The sequence below is a fragment of the Lissotriton helveticus genome, chromosome 8, assembly GCF_964261635.1.
Source record: "Lissotriton helveticus chromosome 8, aLisHel1.1, whole genome shotgun sequence".
Taxonomy (NCBI): domain Eukaryota; kingdom Metazoa; phylum Chordata; class Amphibia; order Caudata; family Salamandridae; genus Lissotriton; species Lissotriton helveticus.
Window position 1 is genome coordinate 770,546,209 of NC_136069.1, and position 22,598 is coordinate 770,568,806.

Below are 22,598 nucleotides of genomic sequence, written 5' to 3' on the forward strand. Positions count from 1 at the left end.
TTGCTTACAAGTGTACTGTCCTGTGAGCTTGTTTAATAAAAAGATTTAAAAAAGAAAATACACAAGATCAACTATTGCACGCATAAAGACAACAACTGGAAGATGGAGAAAGAGATCCAAGCTCAGTGGCCAACTGCCCACCCTAAACAAATTCTAAAGGGGAAGGATTCAACTGAACTGGCTTTGGCTGTGTGGCTAAAAAGCAGTGTTCTTGGTCATGGGCCGACTGGACTCCTCACCTCACTCATTTGTCTGACCTGATTCAATTCATTCAACACGTTTAAGGAAAATTCAGAACTTGGATGTTCCGAACAACAGTGGCCTCTTATTTACGCCCTTAGTAATTTTCTGTCCAGAAGATATTTCTCCACTTATGACTGCTAAGAGGATCCCTTTCACTCCTGCATGTCTCTAAAAAATTGCTAGTCTTGGCAGCATTAATGTTACACCAGTCCTATTCAATAGCATCCACACCGGGTTGCCAACATTCCAACAATTTCACTCATGCAGCCTGACTAATTTTTGGACTGAGACACAGTTGAACAGCACTCCAACACTGAAGACTTTACAATGACTTCTTTCAGTGAAAGCATGATTGCATTTCAAGACCCACTTGCCAATCCAAAAGGCACTGCATGCCTATACTAGAAGATTTCAAGGACTTCCATCTCTACCAACCTACCAGCAATCTACGGTTTGCCAATCTAAAGCTATTCACCATAAATCAGGCTCAATACAAAAGGTCTGTAGGCTGAGTTTATCACGCACAAGGCTCCATCTCTGGAATGCATTCCTGACACACTTAAGGCTTGAAGCAACTGCCTGAGGTTCGGTGGAGTACTGAAGATACACCTTTTCAGAATACCCTGGAAGCAGCACATGCAGGTAAAAGCGGTGAGCCAGGTTGGGGGGGAATTCGTCAACCAACCATGAGCCCCACCGCCTCACCACTCTTACCTGCACGGGCCGCGGCTGTAATGTCTTGGTGCCACTCTAGGCATCATTAGTTCTGACATAATCACTGCTCATCTTGTTAGTGGGACATTCAAGACCATAGCACTTTTAGGATGCTGGGGCTCTTCACACCAAGATCCTTCCATAGGTCCACTACCACAGAATGGGATAGCCATCAGAAAGCAACCCACTGCATTGGTGAGGAGCACTGCTGACCTCCCCGGATCCCCTACAACCACTTAGCCTACTGTTCAGCCTCCTGCCCTTACGGTCCCCTCCTGCCAAGGCAGGTGAATGGTGACAAGCTTTGCTTTACAATAAGATTTAAAAAATAACACTTCTTCCCCTTGATGCACACATAAGCACATAAACAGACTCAGGATTCATCACAATCTTAAGTGTTTAAAGGACAGCAGTCTGGTGGGTCGTATTTTAATCTATGGAAATTGACCTCGTGCGCATGTTTTCATTCTTCACCTTTGAGAACAAAAGGAAGACAACTCGAAATAAGTAAACAGCACTGAGGAAGTTTTGAGAAACATGCTTAGTACAGTACCAACACCAATACATCTGAAAGATTAATTACGCACAATGCAAAACAGCAGCCATCATGTTTACAGCTAGATTTGCTTTCATGTTATTAGCCAGCGAGAATTTTAAAAGAAGAAACATTTACACATAAATGTTACCAGATTTTCCACTTCAGCAGTCTGTCTCACTCCCCACTGGAAGGTCCCCATCAGAGTGACTGCATAGGATAACGCCAGGCCGACCTGTCCAGCATCCAGACCTGCAAGGCGAGAAGAAACATTTGGAATTCCTTAGTAAAAAAAGTTTAGTCGTATGGTCTGTCTCAACCAAAATATCTGTCGCGAGCCTGCAATCTACAGCTTCAGCAAGCAATGGACATCTGCTACTTCTGAAGCTGCTCTTCCGGTATGCTGAGGATTAACTGTTCTCTGTTGTTTTAATTTGTGAGGGGCTTTTGTTTTCACTAATAACTTAGAAGAAACAAATGAAATCTTTAGCACTGCCCTCATTTAAAGCTAGCTCAAATTAATAAAACATGGAAGTGAAAAATAACAGTGAAACAAAAATGCATTACCCTTTTATACATTCTTTTATATAAATGCAAGGGGGTGGCAAGCGTTCCAGGCAGTGCCTGCTCCCTGAAAGCGAGAGTAACCCACTTTACTCCACTGACTGCAGAGAAAGTTTGGAAACGCGTCTATCCACTTAAAGTCACACAGAGAAATATGTTGTAGATTTTTTCTGAGGACTTTGTCATTTGCTATTAACAGTGAGGATTTTAAGGCCCATTTAGTGGTAATTATTATTATTGATTTAAATCTGCATTTCGACACCCTCTCTGGCTTGACAGTACGTTCCATCTCCTCTGATTTAGAGGCCTTTCAACTCCCTCAGATGGTTTCCCAGCCTACCCATTCAGGGGGGCATATTCTGGATCCCTTGTTCACTAATCTGCCGGGGATTCAAATTACCTCTGTTTCTCCGGTGGAGTGGACAGACCACTTCTTGGTATCCATTCTATGCCCTGTCTTTGCCACCCCTTCCATCTCTTCGGCTAGATGGGTTCAGAAGAGGGCTTGGAAAAAGCTTCGGTTAGAAGACTTCCATCGTCTTCTATTAGAGGAGCCGCTCGGCCCTTTGACGGATGTAGAAAAGGGGTATGACCTCTTCTGTTCTTGGATCACCAGGGCCTTGGACTCTCTGATACCTATTGTATCAACTAAAATCAATTCCAGAGAGTCGAGTCCCTGGTACGATGGCGCTCTTCGGGCCCTAAAGGGTGCCTGCAGACGGGCTGAGAGGGCTTGGAGGAAGACCTATGGGGCTGATCTAAAAGCTGCATACTCCAGGTCCGTCAAGCTCTACCATCGAGCCATCTGCCGAGCCCGTGCGGCTTTTTATGCCACTGAATTCCGGAACAGTTCTAATCCGTCGAAAGCCATCTTTAAGGCCGTTAAAGATCTTACGACGAAGCGGACTACCTCTACGACCGTAAGCTCTCTTTCCCACTGTGAATCCCTTGCATCCTACTTTCTGGGGAAGGTGCAAGCTATTTATCGGACATTCCCTGGTACAGGGTACAGTGAGGAAAGTACTAATGTGGTTCACCATCAGACTACTCTGCTTGTTTTCCCCCCCCTCACCTTGGACGGCTTTGACAAACTTGCACTGCAAGTTAAATCTGGATCTCCATCCGATCCAGTAAGGCCTGCTCTTTTTCGTGATCAGGCTTTTATGGGGCGTTCAGCTGTATGCTCCCTTGTCAACCTGTCCTTGGAAACGGGAGTTGTTCCAGCTAAGTGGAAACAAGCCGTGGTGTCCCCAATTATTAAAAAGCCCACCCTGGACCCATCTAAGCCTGAAAGTTACCGCCCCATCTCGTTGCTACCCTGGCCAGCCAAGATTGCTGAGGCCCATGTCAATCTGGCCCTGTCTGAGCATTTGGTACGGACCAATGCCCTCGATCCCACACAAAACGGATTCCGTGCTGGGCACAGTACGGAAACCGCGTTACTTGTGATGGTGGAACATCTCCGGGCAAGGTTGGATGCTGGTCAAACGGCGGCGCTTATTTTGTTAGACCTTAGCGCCGCCTTTGACACGGTGGACCACAGCATCCTCCTGCATCGGCTCGAGGAGACTGGCATTGGCGGTCAGGTGCTGCAATGGTTCCACTCCTTTTTAGATGACTGCTCCTTCTGTGTTGCCATCCCTCCCTTCAAGTCCAATTACCAACCGCTGGCCATGGGGGTTCCGCAAGGGTCCTCGCTGAGTCCCACGTTGTTCAACCTTTACGTGAGACCGCTGGCTGATGTCGCTAGGCAGTGGGGCCTAACTTTGGTCTCATATGCCGACGACACACAGCTGGCGGTTACTCTCAGCGGGGACGTGGAAATTGAGGCCCCCAGGTTTCAGTCTGGACTGAAGGCGGTGGCTAGTTGGCTGACAGGCAATTGCCTTCAGCTTAATGCCACAAAGACGGAGGTGATGGTCGTCGGTAAGGGAGTGGAGCTGTGGGGCGACCAATGGTGGCCTTCAGAGTTGGGACCTGCTCCGATCCCGGTATCGGAGGTGAAAAATCTGGGGGTATGGCTGGATGCCGGCCTCTCCTTTGTAGGGCACACAAAAAAAACTGCGGCCTGCTGTTTTGGACTCCTAAGGGGCTTGAGACCAGTTCTCAAGTTCTTTGATGCCCCAACCAGGCAACTGGTGATCCAGGCTACTGTCATCTCTCGCCTGGATTATGCCAGTTCTCTCCTGGCTGGGGCTAACCAGGCCGAACTAACCCGTCTGCAACGGGTTCAGAATGCCGCGGCGAGAGCGATTGTTGGCCTGCCCAGATTCAGTTCTGTGGCAGGTGTCCTCCGCTCTTTACATTGGCTTCCGATTAGGAAGCGCATTCTCTTTAAGATTTTGTGTCTTGCCTTTAAGATCCTGAGAGGTATTGGCCCGGAAATCCTGTCGAGCTGTCTCGCCTTTTATGTCCCCACCCGTAGCCTCCGTTCCCAGGGTTTGGCCCTTGCGGTGGTCCCCAGATTCAGGCTCAGTCGCATGGGAGGCCGCTCGTTTAGGGTCATGGCCGCGTCAGCATGGAACTCCCTGTGGAAATCCGTCTGATGGAGGACCTCTTGACCTTCCGGAGGGCGATAAAAACTTTTTTGTTTTAGCTGTGTTGTTTTTACCTTCTGTTGTGTTATGTTCTGCCTTGCCTTTGCGCCGGGACGCTCCTTGGCTGGAGTATCTGTGCGCACAATAAATCACCCTAACATAACATAATATGAATCATTGCATTTAATGATCAAGGGGATGAAACCTAGCAAAATGTTATTGAGGATCCTAAATTCGTTGATACATGGAGAAGCAAGAATGTATATGGTTGACTGACAAGTAAGTATGAATGCGAGACGCCCAAGATTACTGGTCAGGGAACTCAGAAGGAAGAGGAAAACAAAAAGAATTATTGAATAAAGTGAGATTTGTCTGTGATGGGAAGTAATATTATTCAGATTATTTGGGCCCAATAACAATATTCTACAAGTTCACATATTTTTCACAAAATGGTCTTTGATTCTGAGGTTCTCAGCAAGACCCAAGTCATAATAGAGAACATGTCCCTTTTTTGAATTATGATCTATCTCATCCTAGAGCACTGGTACTCAGAAACATTACAAAGATTGAGATAATGCTGTATTGTCAAACAGGTACAAAAGGGGGTGGTGATGGACGGAGCATCTGACCCAATCAAACACCCACACCCAGTCAAAAGATCTGGGTTTGATCCATCACCGTTCTTTAGCCCACTCTGCCACCCCAGTTCAGACATGGCTATATGCAAATCAGTCTGACCGTGTGCCTCATGGGAACAGTCCAGCCCGAACTGCCAAGCCATGCCTTCCCTGGACTGGAAACAAGCTTCCGAGGACCGGTTTCTGGCATTCCAGCCGTCCACCCCCTTTTGTACCGCTTTGGCCGCCATAAGTGTGGCAGGGTATGCTCAGACGTGAGTCCCTTGCTCACTTTGCTACTTGATTCAAGCAAGCCGGGCTGAAGACGGCTGGAATGCCAGAAAGCTTCCGAGGACCGGTTTCTGGCATTCCAGCCGTCCACCCCCTTTTGTACCGCTTTGGCCGCCATAAGTGTGGCAGGGTATGCTCAGACGTGAGTCCCTTGCTCACTTTGCTACTTGATTCAAGCAAGCCGGGCTGAAGATGGCTGGAATGCCAGAAACCGGTCCTCGGAAGCTTGTTTCCGGTCCAGGGAAGGCATGGCTTGGCAGTTCGGGCTGGACTGTTCTCATGAGGCACAGGGTCAGACTGATTTGAATATAGCCATGTATGAACTGGGGTGGCAGAGTGGGCTAATGAACGGTGATGGATCAAACCCAGATCTTTTGACTGGGTGTGAGCGTTTGATTGGTTCAGATGCTCCGTCCATCACCACCCCCTTTGGTACCGCTTTGGCCGCCACAAGTGTGGCAGGGTATGCTCAGACGTGAGTCCCTTGCTCACTTTGCTACTGGATTAAAGCAAGCCGGGCTGAAGACGGCTGGAATGCCAGAAACCGGTCCTCGGAAGCTTGTTTCCGGTCCAGGGAAGGCATGGCTTGGCAGTTCGGGCTGGACTGTTCCCATGAGGCACAGGGTCAGACTGATTTGCCTATAGCCATGTCTGAACTGGGGTGGCAGAGTGGGCTAAAGAACGGTGATGGATCAAACCCAGATCTTTTGACTGGACCCTCAGAAGCGGTCGCTCCTCTCCACGCTGCTCCCTAACTACACGCCAGACGGATTTCGCTCCCTGTAGACCACCGCAGCTAAGAAGCATTATTTATATATTTATCTACATTTACTTGTATTTCACCCTCGTGCGCTTTAATATAATTCGCATAGCGCTAGTGTCCCTTAACGCTCGTGCGCTTTAATATAATTCGCATAGCGCTAGTGTCCCTTAACGCGCTGCAACGCTCCTCTATTGCTGCTGCCTGCATTCATTGAACTGTGCCTGATATTCACAACCCGGATCGCTGTTGGCTTACTGCCATTTTGCGCAGATTGTTGTTGTTGTCCTGCCTTCCCTCCCCGACTCTCCACCCCGCCTCCCGCCTCCCTGCTGCTCCTCCCTCCCACAGATCGTCAGGCTCCACTCTCCCAAGGGCTCTCTGTGACCGTCCTGAACCCTCAGAAGCGGTCGCTCCTCTCCACGCTGCTCCCTAACTACACGCCAGACGGATTTCGCTCCCTGTAGACCACCGCAGCTAAGAAGCATTATTTATATATTTATCTACATTTACTTGTATTTCACCCTCGTGCGCTTTAATATAATTCGCATAGCGCTAGTGTCCCTTAACGCTCGTGCGCTTTAATATAATTTGCATAGCGCTAGTGTCCCTTAACGCGCTGCAACGCTCCTCTATTGCTGCTGCCTGCATTCATTGAACTGTGCCTGATATTCACAACACGGATCGCTGTTGGCTTACTGCCATTTTGCGCAGATTGTTGTTGTTGTCCTGCCTTCCCTCCCCGACTCTCCACCCCGCCTCCCGCCTCCCTGCTGCTCCTCCCTCCCACAGATCGTCAGGCTCCACTCTCCCAAGGGCTCTCTGTGACCGTCCTGAACCCTCAGAAGCGGTCGCTCCTCTCCACGCTGCTCCCTAACTACACGCCAGACGGATTTCGCTCCCTGTAGACCACCGCAGCTAAGAAGCATTATTTATATATTTATCTACATTTACTTGTATTTCACCCTCGTGCGCTTTAATATAATTCACATAGCGCTAGTGTCCCTTAACGCTCGTGCGCTTTAATATAATTTGCATAGCGCTAGTGTCCCTTAACGCGCTGCAACGCTCCTCTATTGCTGCTGCCTGCATTCATTGAACTGTGCCTGATATTCACAACCCGGATCGCTGTTGGCTTACTGCCATTTTGCGCAGATTGTTGTTGTTGTCCTGCCTTCCCTCCCCGACTCTCCACCCCGCCTCCCGCCTCCCTGCTGCTCCTCCCTCGCCCCTCCCCTTCCACTATCCACATATGAAAGATGCATTCGCGCGCAGCGTTCACGCGCAGCGGTCGCGCCGAAGGTGCGCCAAAGGTAAGCCCGTCTGCGCCCGTCCACGCCTGGACCGCGCCCAGCGCCCGTCCCCCTGCTCTATGCCGCTCCCAACCCCCCAGAGTAACTTATGATGCTGCTACTCTCCTCGCCCTCAACGCCGGACGCACTCCACTTTGCTGTGAAGCTACCCCAGGACGTACCCACGGCCCATTCTCCTGCCTCTCCTGTAAGTTCAACTGCGTCAGGACCCTCACCAAACACAATTCCTCCACACACAGCTCCGAACCCAACGACTTGAAATGCATCCTACTGAACACCCGCTCGGTCCACAGACATGCAACCGAACTCTGGGACATAATCGACACTGCGTCACCTGACATCGCCTTCCTTACTGAAACATGGATGAATGCATCTTCTGCCCCCGACATCGCCATAGCCATACCGGACACTTACAAGATCATTCGAAAAGACCGCACCAATAAAAAAACTGGAGGAGGCATCGCCATCGTCCATAGAAACACCATCAAAATTACAACCAGCTCTGACGTCAATCTTGCAACCGCCGAACACCTCCACTTTCAGATCCACACCGACCCCAGGACCACACTTAGAGGAACCCTCATTTACAGGCCCCCAGGCACCCGATCTCAATTCAGCGACGACATCACTGACTTCGTCAGCCCGCACGCCCTCGCCTCCGAGAACTACATTCTTCTAGGAGACCTCAACTACCACCTTGACAAGATTCTCGACAACAACACCACCACCCTTCTGGACAACCTGTCCAATCTCGGACTCAAACAACTTGTTGACACCCCCACTCACATAGCCGGACACACGCTCGACCCTATCTTCACCTCCAGCAAGCACATCTCCTTCGATCATACTACAGCCCTCCACTGGACGGATCATAGCTGTGTTCACTTCAGCTACAAAACAACCCTGACCCACAACCGTCTACAACCCATTCCCCGAAGAAAATGGAACAAAATCACCACCGAACAACTCCTCACATCACTCAGCCAAAACACTCCCACCCTGGCAACGGACCCAGACCTAGCGGCCACCAACCTCAGGCAATGGATTACCCACAGTGTGGACGAACTAGCACCCCTGAAAAAACACCAGTCGAAATCACCCAGCAAAAAAGCTCCCTGGTTCAATGATGACCTTAAAAAATCCAAGAAGACATGCCGCACCCTGGAGAAAAATTGGAGAAAAGAACCAACTCCAGACAACATGGCCTCCCTCAAGACAGCCACCCGCAAACACCACCAACTGATCCGATCCGCCAAGAAATCAGCACTTAAGGACCGTCTCGACAACAATTCTCATAACAGCAAGGAACTCTTCAATATCGTCAAAGAATTCACCAACCCTCCCGCAGCATCCAACGACATCACTAACTCCCAAGACCTCTGCGATGCGCTATCCTCCTTCTTCTACAACAAAATTGCCGACATCCACAACAGCTTCAAGAATACTCCCAATGACCAACTCACCCCACCCACTTCAGATCCCACCCCTCCAACTAACTCCCTCAACTCCTGGAACCCAATCACCATTGAAGACACCATTCGCCTCATGAACTCAATCCACTCTGGCTCACCTTCTGACCCCTGCCCCCACTTCATCTTCAACAAAGCTGACTCCATCATCGCTCCCCAACTCCGCGATGTCATCAACTGCTCCTTCGACTCCGCCACCTTTCCAGAAATATGGAAACACGCCGAACTCAGCGCCCTTCTGAAAAAACCAACAGCAGACCCCTCAGATCTGAAAAACTACCGACCCATTTCCCTCCTCCCTTTCCCGGCCAAAGTCATCGAGAAAGCGGTCAATAGCCAACTAGCAGCCTTCCTTGAATCCAACAACTCCCTGGATCCCTCACAGAACGGCTTTCGAGCCAAACACAGCACCGAAACCGCCCTCATTGCGGCGACCGACGACATCCGAGCACTCCTGGACAACGGTGAAACAGTGGCCCTCATTCTACTCGACCTCTCCGCCGCCTTCGACACTGTCTGTCACAACACCCTCATACAACGCCTCAACAACATCGGCATACAAGGAAAGGCCTTGGACTGGATCATCTCATTCCTAGCCGGGAGAACACAGAGAGTCCGACTCCCCCCATTCTACTCAGAGCCCACCGAAGTCATCTGCGGCGTACCTCAAGGCTCCTCACTCAGTCCCACCCTCTTCAACGTCTACATGAGTCCCCTCGCCTCCATCGAACGTCAACACAACCTCAACATCATCTCCTACGCCGACGACACCCAGCTAATCCTTTCCCTCACCAAAGACCCCAACACCGCCAAAAACAACCTTCACGAAGGTATGAAAGAAGTAGCCGAATGGATGAAACAGAGCCGCTTAAAACTCAACTCAGACAAGACGGAGGTGCTCATCCTAGGATCCTCCCTCTCAGCTTGGGACGACTCCTGGTGGCCTTCCGCTTTGGGATCTGCGCCCACACCCACAGACCATGCACGTAACCTTGGCTTCATTCTAGACTCCTCCCTCTCAATGTCCAGACAAGTCAACGCCGTATCGTCCTCCTGCTTCAACGTCCTTCGCATTCTCAAAAAGATCTTCCGCTGGATCCCCCTAGAAACAAGAAAGACTGTCACCCATGCACTGGTCACGAGTCGACTGGACTATGGCAACACACTCTACGCCGGAATTACAACAAAATTGCAGAAAAAACTCCAGCGCATCCAAAACGCATCAGCGAGACTCATATTAGACATCCCGCGCCAAGAGCACATCACCGGTCACTTAAAAAACCTCCACTGGCTTCCCGTCAACAAAAGAATTACTTTCCGCCTTCTTACCCACGCACACAAGGCCCTTTATAATCTAGGACCCGAATGCCTCAACACCCGACTGTCCTTCTACTATCCCACCCGCCAACTAAGATCATCCAATCAAGCCCTCGCCGCAGTCCCGCGCATCCGAAAAACCACCATGGGTGGCAGATCCTTCTCCTTCCTGGCTGCCAAGACCTGGAACTCACTCCCCACCCACCTCCGCCTCACTCAGAATCACATCTCCTTCAGAAAAGAACTGAAAACATGGCTATTCGATAAAAAGTAAACCCCTCCCTCCAGCGCCTTGAGACCCTCTGGGTGAGTAGTGCGCTTTATAAATACATGAACTTGAACTTGAACTGGGTGTGAGCATTTGATTGGTTCAGATGCTCGGTCCATCACCACCCCCTTTTAATTTCAAATTTGTTTTATTGGATTTGAGAGCGAAAATAGGCAGCACAAAACAGTAGGCAGGCAGCAGGCATATATGGCGAGCGAGACAGACAGGCACGTCTTCTCTAAAGGTCATCAAGTAAGCAGGAAAAACATGCCGATACAGAAATGCAGTGCCGATGATGTGGTTAAGGTGCCATGCAATATAGTCAACCGTCCAGAACAAAAAGAAAAACCATACCCCCCTCTCCCATCCCATTTACCCCTTCCTCCCCCCCCCGACCAGTATGCCGTTTGTCTGGAACCTCTGTAGTAAATTGTGCAGAGTTAAATGTTTCAGGGCAATTGAGTTTAATGAGGATCATGTGATGGTCCTGTGAGCCGTAGGATGCGAAGATATTTTGGGCATGTGACTTCGTGAAATTCTTTGGACAGAAGAGACAGAAGCGGCTGCCAAATCTTCTGAAATGAGTCTGCGGTGTGTGTAAGCGTGGCGTGAATACGTTCCATGCCTAACGTGAACCACAGTTTATGCAGCCATCCAGTGTGAGTGGGTGTGGTGGTAGATCCCCAGAGTGATAGGATATGGTGTGACGCTGCCTGCATGGCAATGCCCATCTGTTTACCGCGAGGGGACCTCAAAGGAAATGTAAGCGCATTGGGTAGCCCCAGGATAGTGTATGCGGGAAAGCGTGGGATGTCAGTTTCAAAAGTGGAGTCAATATCATCTAGAACCGCCTTCCAGTATCCCTGAATCACGCGGCAGTCCCACAGGAGATGGGTCAAAGTACCCCTTTCACCGCAGCCCCTCCAACACAGCGCACTTCGAAGAGGATTGCTTTGATTAAGTCTGACGGGGGTAAGGTGCCAGTATATGGCCAGTTTCACCGCCGCCTCTCTGGCATTAGTATTACGAGTGGTGTGTGCAGCCCTGTAGTATACAAACCCCCATTCCTTGGGTGACAGTGTCCTGCTGAGTTCCGTTTCCCAGCGTTTCTGTCCCGCCGTCTTCCCCGGGCTAGCTGCGGGCGACAGCAGCTTGTAAAGATCTGAGATAAGGTGTCGGTCCGAGTCTTTCGTTACCAGCCACTTCTCGAATGGCGTCATTCGCCGCCCAACCAGAGGAGCGCATTCCGGGCTCGAGAGCCAGTGGCGGAGTTGGAAGTACTGGAACATGTGAGGCTTGGTCACTCCATAGCCTTGTACGATATCGGTGAGGGGGAGAAAGCCCTCCAGGTCAAAGAAATGGCCGGCAGAACGGCATTCCGTACCCCGCCATTGTGGAAAGGCACGGGGGTCAGTACCCGGTGGGAATTCCGGATTGTCTAGGATTGGGGAGAGTGGGGAGGGGAAGGTAGTCAGGCCTCTCCTGACCGCCACTCCGTCCCAAGTCCTCATAATGGCTCGCGTGATGGGGGATCGGAGAAGATATCGTGGTCTGTGTTGGCGAGCAAGGAATGGGATCTTCCATAGCGATGTCCGGGCCATTTCCCTATCCTGAAATAGCCATCTCTTCTCGGATTCCGGCCTGTACCACTCCACCAAGTAGCGGAGTTGTGAGGCTTGAAAATATTGCAAGAGGTTGGGAATTCCGAGACCCCCTTCGTCCACACCCCTGTGCGCCACTTGTTTATGCAGCCGTGCGCGTTTCTTTTCCCAAATAAACTGATGGAAAGCGGTTTGCAAGTCGGCCAGTGCGCCAGGTGGCGGCATGGACGGAAGGGTTTGAAAGACATACAAAATCTTAGGTAGGGCCGACATCTTCACTGCCGCTACGCGGCCTAGCAAGGAGAGGGGTTGTTTTGACCAACGTGCAAAATCAGCTCGGATCTGAGAGGTGAGCGTTTTATAGTTAAGAGTCATTGTGGAGTCCGTAGAGGAGGTGAGAGTAATCCCCAGGTATGGGAGCTGTGCGGATGTTTGTAAGCCGCAGCCAAAGTCAGGCGCCAGATTGCGAAGGTGGGCATTGCTACACAGAGGCAGAATCAGGGATTTCCCTTGATTAATTTTGAAGCCAGACACCGCCCCAAAGCTCTCCTGTTCCTCCAGGAAAGCAGGTATAGAATGGGATGGTCGGTCGAGAGCAGCGATGATGTCGTCGGCATAAAGCCCCACTACGTGAGGTTAATTGCCGAAAGTGATACCGCAGATGCGAGGGTTGTCTAGGATTTTCTGCGCAAGAGGCTCCACGTATAAGGCGAATAAGAGGGGTGAAAGAGGGCATCCCTGCCGCGTGCCTCGCTGTATCTCGAAGGGGTCCGATCTAAGGCCTCCCAGTCGGACCCGGGCCCGGGGGCGGTAGTAGCAGCTTGCGATCCAAGCTTGAAAGCGATCGCCTATCTGGTAACGTTGTAGGACCTTCTGCAAGTAAGTCCAGTCGACTCGGTCGAACGCTTTCTCCGCGTCGATAGCCAGCAGCGCCGAGTCTGAGTTTTGAAAGTGAGTCTTATCCACGAGATGCAGTAGCCTTTTAGTATTATCGCTGCATTGGCGGTTTGGGACAAAGCCCGATTGATCCGGTTCAAGGATCCCTGGAAGGCAAGGGCCCAGACGGGCCGCTAGTACCCCTGTAAAAAGTTTAAAATCTAAATTAAGTAGCGAGATGGGGCGGAACGCAGAGCAATGTGTCGGGTTTTTGCCCGGCTCGGGCAGCACCACTATCTCAGCTGCAAGCATATCCGGGGGTATGGAGCTCGGGCCCTCGAACGAGTTGAATAATCTTGTGAGTATCGGAGCTAGTATCCGGCCAAAGAGTTTGTAAAAGCCTGAGGAAAAGCAATCAGGTCCCGGCGATTTAATCGGGCGCAGTCGGGAAATAGCGGCCAGAACCTCGTCCAGGCGGATAGGAGCATCTAAGGCCTCCACGTTCGGTTGAGACAGCGGTGTGATAGCCGCTGACTGCAAGTATGCTTCAATGTCGGCAGGCGACACCTTGTCGCTGTTTAGGGAAGCGTAAAACGAGCGGAAGGCGTCTGCGACCTGTGCCTCTTCGGTAAGGGCCTCACCAGAGTCGTCTAGGAGGGTGGTGATTTTCGAGCGTTGAGTTTTGGCATTTAGGGCGCTGGCTAGAAGGCGCCCGGTGCGGTTGCCTCCCACATAATATGTATGGCGAAGCCGGAGGGCGGCGAATTCCGCTCCGTCAGTGTCGAGGCTGGCCAGTTGGGCCCTTGCGGCTTCAACTGTCGCCAGATTCTCGGAGCGCAGGTGCGGCTGTGAACCCGTTCTAATTCAGCTACCTGTGCCGTAAGGTCCTCCCTCTTTTCCTTGCGGACTTTGGCGTCTGCGGCTGCAATTGCGATCAGTTCCCCTCTGACCTCAGATTTCAGGGCTCCCAAAAGGGCTGTCACCGGAGTTGCGGAGTTATCGTTAGTGGCGAGGTAGTCCGAGATGCATGTATGGATTTGTTTAGTAACAGTCTGTTTCTGCAATAGGGTCTCGTTAAGCCGCCACGAACCTGGAGTGCGTGAGATGCGGGGTATGTTGAGCATCAGTTCTACCGCATCGTGGTCAGAGAGGGCCGCTGGGACAATGGAAGCATCAGTGATACGAGTGAGTAATTCTGAGGAACCTAAGAAGTGATCTAAACGCGCGTATATGTGGTGCACATGTGAATAGAAAGTGAAGTGCGCTGCGTCGGGGTGTACCGCCCTCCAGAGATCCAGTAGACCCCTCTCCTGCAGCCATGACCCGCCCGCTTCAGATAGTGCCCCCGCCTCCCCATATCGGTGCCCAGATCTGTCTTTGTTCGTGTCCATGACCAAGTTGAGGTCCCCCCCAATAAGCAGCTGTGAGTTAGGGGGCTGTAATGCTTCGGAGAGTGCATTTTTTAAAAAGGGTTCCTGGCCTGTGTTTGGAGCATAAATGGAGCCTATCGTCATTGTTCCATTCCCTATGAGGAAGGTAAAGGCCAGGAGGCGTCCTTTAATTTCTCCCACCTTGATCCCCACCCGGCCCCGGAAACGCCGGGACATGAGAATGGCAACCCCTGCTTTTTTGGTTGGAAGGGAAGAAAAGAATTGCTGAGGGAAGGCCCGAGAGCGCATCCTGTGCCAGTCTTTAGGCAAGAGATGGGTCTCCTGCAATAAGCAGACATCTGCCCCTGAATGCTCCAGGTAGGAAATGACAGCCCTCCTTTTTATCAGATTGTTGAGGCCTTTAACATTGAGAGACAACACCTTAAGTGTATCATCCATCATGGAGTAAAGTGGGTGTGACTGAGCGTGGCGACACGATCTGTTGTCGCGAGCAGCAAGTTATAGCACATGAGATCTGTTGATGTCCCTCGGCATACTGGTCCCCTCCCGTACTCCCACCCTCGTTCCCCACACGACACTGCCCCCCACCTCGGTCCCTGACAACTCCCCAACATCCCCACCCCTTTCCCACCCTAACCCCAACTTGAGGTCCCCAAACAAAGGTCATAGTCCCAGGCCTATCCAGAGTCAATTCAGGCTTGTAGGTTTAGAAGGTAAAGGAGACTGTGGCAGTGGCGACCCATGTGGCCCCCCACCCCTCTCCCCCCCCACAATGAAAACATGCAGTAAGAGTCGTCCCCCGGCTGGAGCAAGTTCAGGAGTTCATAGCAGTGTCCTTAACTACTGCTTCGATGGCTGCGGTGTGTTCTTTGGCGATCGTCCCCGGGTCCGGGCGGAGGTGAGTTATAGGCGTGCGATGTCTCCGTACCTGTTGCCAACCGTCTCTAGAGGGTTGCATCCAGTTGACTTGGGAGGATCCCGGGCGAGGGGACCCCTCCGTTGCGTCTTCTGGCAGCTCAAGGCCCAGTAGGGTACAGGTGTCCTGAAGCGAACGGAGTTGATGCAGGGTTCCCTCCCATTTGAAGATCAGACGGAACGGGTGGCCCCAGGAGTAGGGCACCCCTTTTTCCCTCAGAAACGTGGTGACCGTCTTGAAGTCCTTGCGCTTCTGAAGTGTTATAGCTGATAGGTCCTGAAAAAGTTCAACAGGACAGTCTCGGAAGCGAAGGGGTTGCGCTCTACGTGCTTCCCGCAGTATTCTTTCTTTCAGGGGAAAGTCTGGGAGGAACGCTAAGATGTCCGGGGGGGGGGCCGGGGCACGGCGGGGCAATCCCACTCGGTGCGCCCGGTCTATGCGGATAGGAAAGTCAGCAGGCTCCTTGAGGATCTCGCGGAAAAGGTCCTGGAGATACATCGTGACGCTATTCCCTTCTGCCTTCAATGGTACTCCCCGAATCCGTATGTTGTTCCGCCGAGAGCGGTTTTCGAGGTCCTCCGTGTGAGCTTGGAGGTCTACCTGCTGTTCCCGAAGGCGGAGGCCCTCTTGTTGAAGGTGCTCCATCTCCTCACAGGGTGCGTGGTTGAAATCCTCCACCGCCACCACTCTTTCCCCCAATCCATCTAGGTCCCGGCGCAGTTCCCTCTGGTCACTCACCAGTTCCTGTTTTAAAGTCTGAAAGTCGTCACGCAGCGTGCTGAACAGGCTTTCCAGAAACGACTTTGTGATGGGGGCTTCCTCAGTGGACTTGTTTGGAGTAGCCGCCGATGTTGATGGTGTCGCAGGCGTTTGGGACTTCTCGCCTTTTGTGGATGTCTTCATGAGTAGCTCATTAATCGGTCGAACTCCCCTGCGGGTGGCGTTGGACATTGTGCCGTGTTCGGTCCGTCTAGGCAGAGCAGAGCAATATACACTTCCTTTCGCCGTCAGGGAGGTCTATTAGCTGGTTCTCCTGTCACCCCCTCTGTCCCGCTGCCGCAAGTGTTCCAATGATACCCAGTTAAGTCGCTAGGTAAGTTCAGTGGACGGGAGTGGTGTCTCCAACTTTCGTCGAGATAGCTGCGGTGTAGTGTCCTGCTCTGTTGATGGTGCCCGGGATCTCTGGTCAAGGTGGAATCAGGTCGCAGTCGCGAGTGTCCCGCAGCCCACCTTTGCTCCCAGCAGAGTAGGCTTATATCATCGATTGCGGGCCTCGAGACCCCGATCTATGGGGGTCGCTCAGGTTTGACCAGTCTCTATTCCCCCTTGGCAATGTGCATCGAGGCGCAGGCGAGCAGTGGCTGTGTCAGTGCGCCACCGGGGCTCGATTCGTGCCCCCCAAGTGCCAGGGAGCAGTGCAATCGAGGGTAGGGCGCCGCCGCCGGGGCCGGCCACGGGGCTCCGTGGTACGTTCTTTCGGCGCCTCTCGGGCCTTTTCACTGCCCGCCTCGACCCCTCAAACAGTTCTCAGAGGGCCCGGAGGGGTGGTCCAGCAATGGACAGGCATCAGCTCTCCTCCCGCCGGGGGCACGATCACCAGGCCCTCCGAGCACCCCCCACTCCTCACCTCGGGTCACGTAGTTGCTGCGCAGCAATCAGTCTGCGCTGTCAGGCGGGCTGTAGGCCTCCCGCGAAGGTCCCCTCTCGGCCGGGCATGGGCTCTGGCTCTTCAGCCCGGGTCGGTCCCCAGCTGCTCCCGGCAGTGAGACGTAGGCAAGTCTTCTTTCCCTAGGCCCTTTCCCCACTCGTGGCCGCGTCTTATAGGCCCAGGCCGGGGCCTCGAGCGGGAGTCCCGATGTGGGGCACTGTGCAGTTTCGGGAGCCTTCTCAAAAGTAGGCGTAGTGCAAATCCGGTCGTGCTCGGTTACCCGAGCTGTTCACCACACTTTTCTCTTGCAGCTCACCGGCCGGCCTCCGCCGCAGTGCAGGCCCAAGCCGGGGTCTAGAGTACAGTGCTCCCGGGCCGCAGTCCGCCTCGGGTGCGCAAGTGCAGCCTCCTGTTCCTGCGACCCCGCCGCTTTGCTGGAGATGGCGGCGGCCTCATGCTGGCACCCAATGTGTCGATGGGCGGCAGTGCGGGTCAGATCAGGTCGGGGCCACCGTGGCCTCTCTCCGCCAGCTCCGGAGTGTGTGTAGGCCCAAGCCGGGGGCTAAATTTGGGGCCTGTCCGGATCGCGGCGCGCCTCAGCCTCGAGGCATTGACTCCTTCCAGGCAGCCCCTCTGTGCCTCGGGGGGACCTCCGATGTCAAAGGTCCGTCCCGGTCAGCGGTTGTGGCACCTCCGTACAGGCCAGTCGGTTTCCAGGTCCGACCGGCGCCAGGCCCGTTCCGCGACTCGCTCCTGCTCCTGCCGGTGATGGCGGCGGGCGAGGGCGGCTTCACCTCTGCCAGTCCGCACACCGGGGATATGTGTCCGTGCCGTATTGAGCAGGACTTGAGGGGGACAAATCGGCTATTTCAGGGCTGTTGTGGGGGGATTACAGGGGATTAGGGCGAGGAGCTCCGCGATTACACCTCCGTCCCGGTCGCCATCTTGGCCACGCCCCCTCACCACCCCCTTTTGTACCGTATTGTCAAACAAACGTGGATAGGTCTGAAATGTAACAATTCCAAAGGATGTTCAAGTAATTCATAGAAAATCTGCCCCCTGTGGAATAAATCACACACATTGATGTAAGAATGATAATCTCTGTCAATTGAAAGTACATTCACCCCAACATACAATGGAATTAGACAACTGTTCTCAAAGGTATTACAGATATATTAATTGAGATTTTGTGTCCTGTGGTCACTGTCCAAACTCTCCGACTGTGAGTCTAAGGAGGAGATAAATGTCATCCTACCGGGTATTCATGAAGAACTTTTTAAGAACTTGAAAAGGTTCTTCATTGAAAAAAGTCCTCGTAGTAAATACAGACCCCTGAGGCCAAGTACTTGGTATAATAATGCATGCAGGAGGGCTTACAAAGCCCTTGTGAATACCATTAGATCTAGGGCACAGGATAATATTAAAAAGTCTAGAGCAAACTATATGGCAGCTCAGAAACAAGCAAAGAGAGAGTGGGATGAAGAGAGATGGCAGAACCTGTTATTGGCATGTAACAGGAGGAACATGACCCAATTCTGGCACTTGGTCAAATGGGGGAATGGAATGCAGTCACAGACACAGAGTAATCATGTTTTCCCAGAAAAGTGGGTGACGTTTTTTGAGGCACAGTTTAAGTCCACACATAGAAGTGAGGAGCCCCCCCAGATTATTCTAACTGAACAACCACTGAATTTTACTAGCACTGAGGTTGAGTCTGTATTAAAAATAATCTCGAGTGGTAGGGCCCCGGGGCCCGACTGCATCCCTGCAGATTTATTCATACAGGATAAAGACTTATGGGTCCCATATTTAAAGCTTCTAGCTAATGCTATTGCAAATGGTGCCCCGCTTCCAGAAACCTGGTCTGGCGCTGAAATATTGCCGATCTACAAGAAGGGGGACCGATCTGAACCAGGGAATTATAGACCGATGAGTCTTATAGACGCAGTTCAGAAGATCGTAGCCAGACTAGTGCTAGGGAGAATACAGGGTTGGATGACCGAAACTGACATCCTAACACCACTACAGGCAGGGTTTCAGTCGCACACAAGCACTCTCGACTAGACCTTTAGGTTTGTATTAATCTACTGGAAGGAGGTGGTCATAGGTGGGGGCACACTCTATGCGGCCTTTGTGGACTTGAAATCCGCCTTTGACCTTGTCCCTCGGGGGAAATTGAGGAAGGCACTGCTGACAATGGGGATGCCTCCAGGGTTGGTGGCCATATTGGTTAAACTTCACAATGCAACTTACGCGAAGGTTCGTTGGGGTAAACCAGGAAAGACCACAGAGAGGTAGTGCAGTACTTCCTAGATCATCCAACTGACGCCCAAATGTTAGTGGGCATGAAAATACAATTTCTCATGTTCACGGACGACACCCTGCTTATATCCAAGACGAGACAGGGGCTGCAGGCGGCACTGTCTCGTTTTGAGGTGTTTTGACACGAACATGAGCTAGTGGTTAATGTAGGGAAGACAAAGTTCATGGTGCTCCATAAATCTAAGACCATCAAAGGTAGTGTATATATGGATGGAGCTTTATTGGAGCAGACAGATGTGTTTACCTACTTGGGTGTTATATTTAGTAGCAAACTAAGTTGGAAGCCCCAAGTAGAGATGCTAGCATTAAAACATGTGCATTTAGCTGGTGCCCTGCTTAAGGTACTCAGGCTCCTCCAAACAAAGCCTATCGCCCCCATATTAAAAATGTATACAACTAAAATTAGCCCCGCTATATTAAAGGCTGCAGAGTTATGGGGCTTCGATAATTTATCCCCTCTTACCACAGTCCAAAACAAGTTTGCAAGATCGATAGTTGGTCTTCTGCAATCTTCTCCTCTATTACCTATTTACCTTGCCTTGGGTTGTCACACCATTGAAGATGTAGCGCGTTGTAGCCCCTTGGCATTCTGGAGGCGACTCTAGTCTACACCAGAGCTCTCTCTGTATGCCAAGGCCTTACTGGAAGTGAGGAGTTTGAGCCAATCACATAAGATCCCATGGCTGAATAACATTAGGTCCTTATTGTCCGAGATGGGGATGAGTAACCTATGGGAACATCCTGAGGTTATGGAATTTCCATCGAAGAAGACCTATAGAGCAGCCTATTGGGAAATGGTTAAAACCAAGAGATTCTATTCCCATATAAGGCAGTCACTGTTGAGGGATTTCCTTGATATTAAGGAAGAGGTTGGTTTTGATGGCTATTAGGATCTTTTTAATAAGCCTCACGATCGGAAGCTCTACCACCAGTTTAGAATAGGCACGCTGCCAATAAGATGCTTTACAAGCAAATGGAATTCCGCTAGAAGCGACAAGTGCATATTTTGTCCGGGACACAGTGAGAACATAGATCACCTTCTATTCGCATGTCCTGCTTATCACTTGCTGAGGATTAAATGGCTTACACCGGTATGCTTGTCTATGAATACAAGATCAGCGATGGTTGCAAGGAGAATTTTAAAATCAGATACCACCGCCCTCACTGTGACTGTGTGTCAAAGTTCTTGAGCTGGGCTTGGGCCATTCGTAACAAAAAGGGGGAGTAATGTAGGCTATAGAGTATTGCTGGACCCTACTTTGTTGAAGTATGAGTTATGATCTGCACCATCCTGTTACTGTGAGGCAGATAATCTGTTCTTTTTTAACGCTCTCGTTGTTGAAACGAAGACTGCATGTTGTTTCTACATATCAAATTCATATTTTTAAATCCCATTTTAATATGTATACAAAATTATTTATTTATTTATGTCAATCTGAAATAGTAGTTTTGTTTAACATTCACTTATTTATATGATGTATTTTAAGTGAAAGAGTACCTGTTTTAACTTTGGATGATCATGTCTTTTATGATGAATAATCAAAATAAAGACTTTACTGAATTCAATTGAACTGAATTGAGATTAAAGGTGATTAAAATACCTACTTAGTTTTCATTTTTTTTCAACAGGGGCAAACAATAAGAAGAATGCCTTTATCATATCTCATTCATATATCAACACATTCCCTTTATTTAGCACAAACTCTTTATTTTTGTACAGGATCAGGGTGGTGTTAGATATAATTTAATAAGGAGAGAATGGTTTAAACAAATGCATCCCTACAAATTCCATGAAATGAAGGTAAATGGAAACGCTCAAATTTCTCTGCCTGTCGTCCGTGAACATTCCAAGGAAGGGCTGCCAGTCAATTAGATGATCTTAAGTTCAAAATGAAATACTGGGGCTCTTGAATTAGTGCAGCTAGTTCAGATTAGTAGTAAGTCTTTTGCCATTTATTGAGGCACAGCTATAGACTCTGTAATTAGGTCTTATATCAAATTAGCTTACCCGTCACGCGTTGCTGCGACCTCAGAAGAAGGGAAATTTAAGGAAACTTTTTATGATAACATTCAATTTACATTATGTCATTTTTATTGAACCATATTCATTTTAATATGGAAAACATTTCAAAGTGTTGTTTTAATTCTGTTTTTTTATTCAAGTGCTTGTGGAAACACGATATTTTTTGTTTTTCCGTCTGGTGCGTAGACGAATAAATCAGAAGGTTTTCCGACGCGTGAGCTGGCCACATACAGTTGTCCATGTGAGAAGCACGGAGTTGTCCATGTGAGAAGCACGGATTCTCCAAATCTAGTCCACACACTTGCAGCGATTGTCCTTGAGCTTTGTTATTGTTATTGTTAAGAGTTCTTATATAGCGCATGATTTACCCGGGGGCATCTCGGCGCTTCAACCTGGCTGGTATACTGAAGGCAGGAAAAGTGATCATGAAGTCATGGAGTCGGGAGCGGTTAAAACAGGAACGTTTTCAGAAAATCAGATAGGAGGTGCATTTTCGCAAAGGTAAGGGGAGCAGATTCCAATATTTAGGAGCAACATAAGAAAAATTTCTGCTGCCAGTGCGGGCCAGACGAATACGTGGGATTTTCAGTAGTCCTAGGGAATTAGATCTCAGATTTTGACCCGAAGTCTGATGGACAAGCAGCTTTTGAAGGTATTTAGGACCCCTGCCTTCCAAGGCTTTGAACATCAGACAACAGATTTTAAAGAACAAGAGTTTCTTTATTGGCAGCCAATGGAGTTTCTTCAGTAGGGGGAGTGATGGAGAGCCAGGGGGGCAATTTAAAGTCATCCTGGCGGCCGTGTTCTGGATGACTTGAAGTCTAGCCAATGAGGTCTCACCCTCTTCCGCCAACAAGGCGTTAGCACAGTCAAGGCGGCTGATAACCAGTGCCTGTACCACAGTTCTTCGATAGCTATCTGGCAGAAAAGGTATCATTCTGCGCAGAAGACGTAAGCTGTAGTAACAGGTACTTACTGTGGCTGAGATGTGATCCTTCATGGTGAGTGCTTGGTCTAGTTTTAAGGCCAGATTTTTTACTGAAAATGAAGGAACCAGGGGTTTTCCTAAAAGGTCTGGCCACCATTTCTCATTCCAGAAGGACGCTGCTTTGCCCCTAAGCATTAGCTCCGTTTTCTCAGGGTTCAGCTGTAAGCGATTTTCTGTCATCCATTGGGAAATGGCCAGCATACCC

The 22,598-nt window shown here is 50.5% G+C and overlaps 1 protein-coding gene across 1 annotated transcript in view; it reads right to left on the reverse strand.

The window, feature by feature from the left end:
• Window positions 1–22,598, reverse strand: part of ABCC4 (ATP binding cassette subfamily C member 4 (PEL blood group)) — a 1,754,849-nt gene that overhangs the window by 315,547 nt on the left and 1,416,704 nt on the right. Inside the window, exon 24 of the mRNA XM_078657605.1 lies at window positions 1,644–1,744. Within this exon, the coding sequence (XP_078513731.1) occupies window positions 1,644–1,744 (101 nt within the window). The remainder of the gene's footprint in view (window positions 1–1,643; window positions 1,745–22,598) is intronic.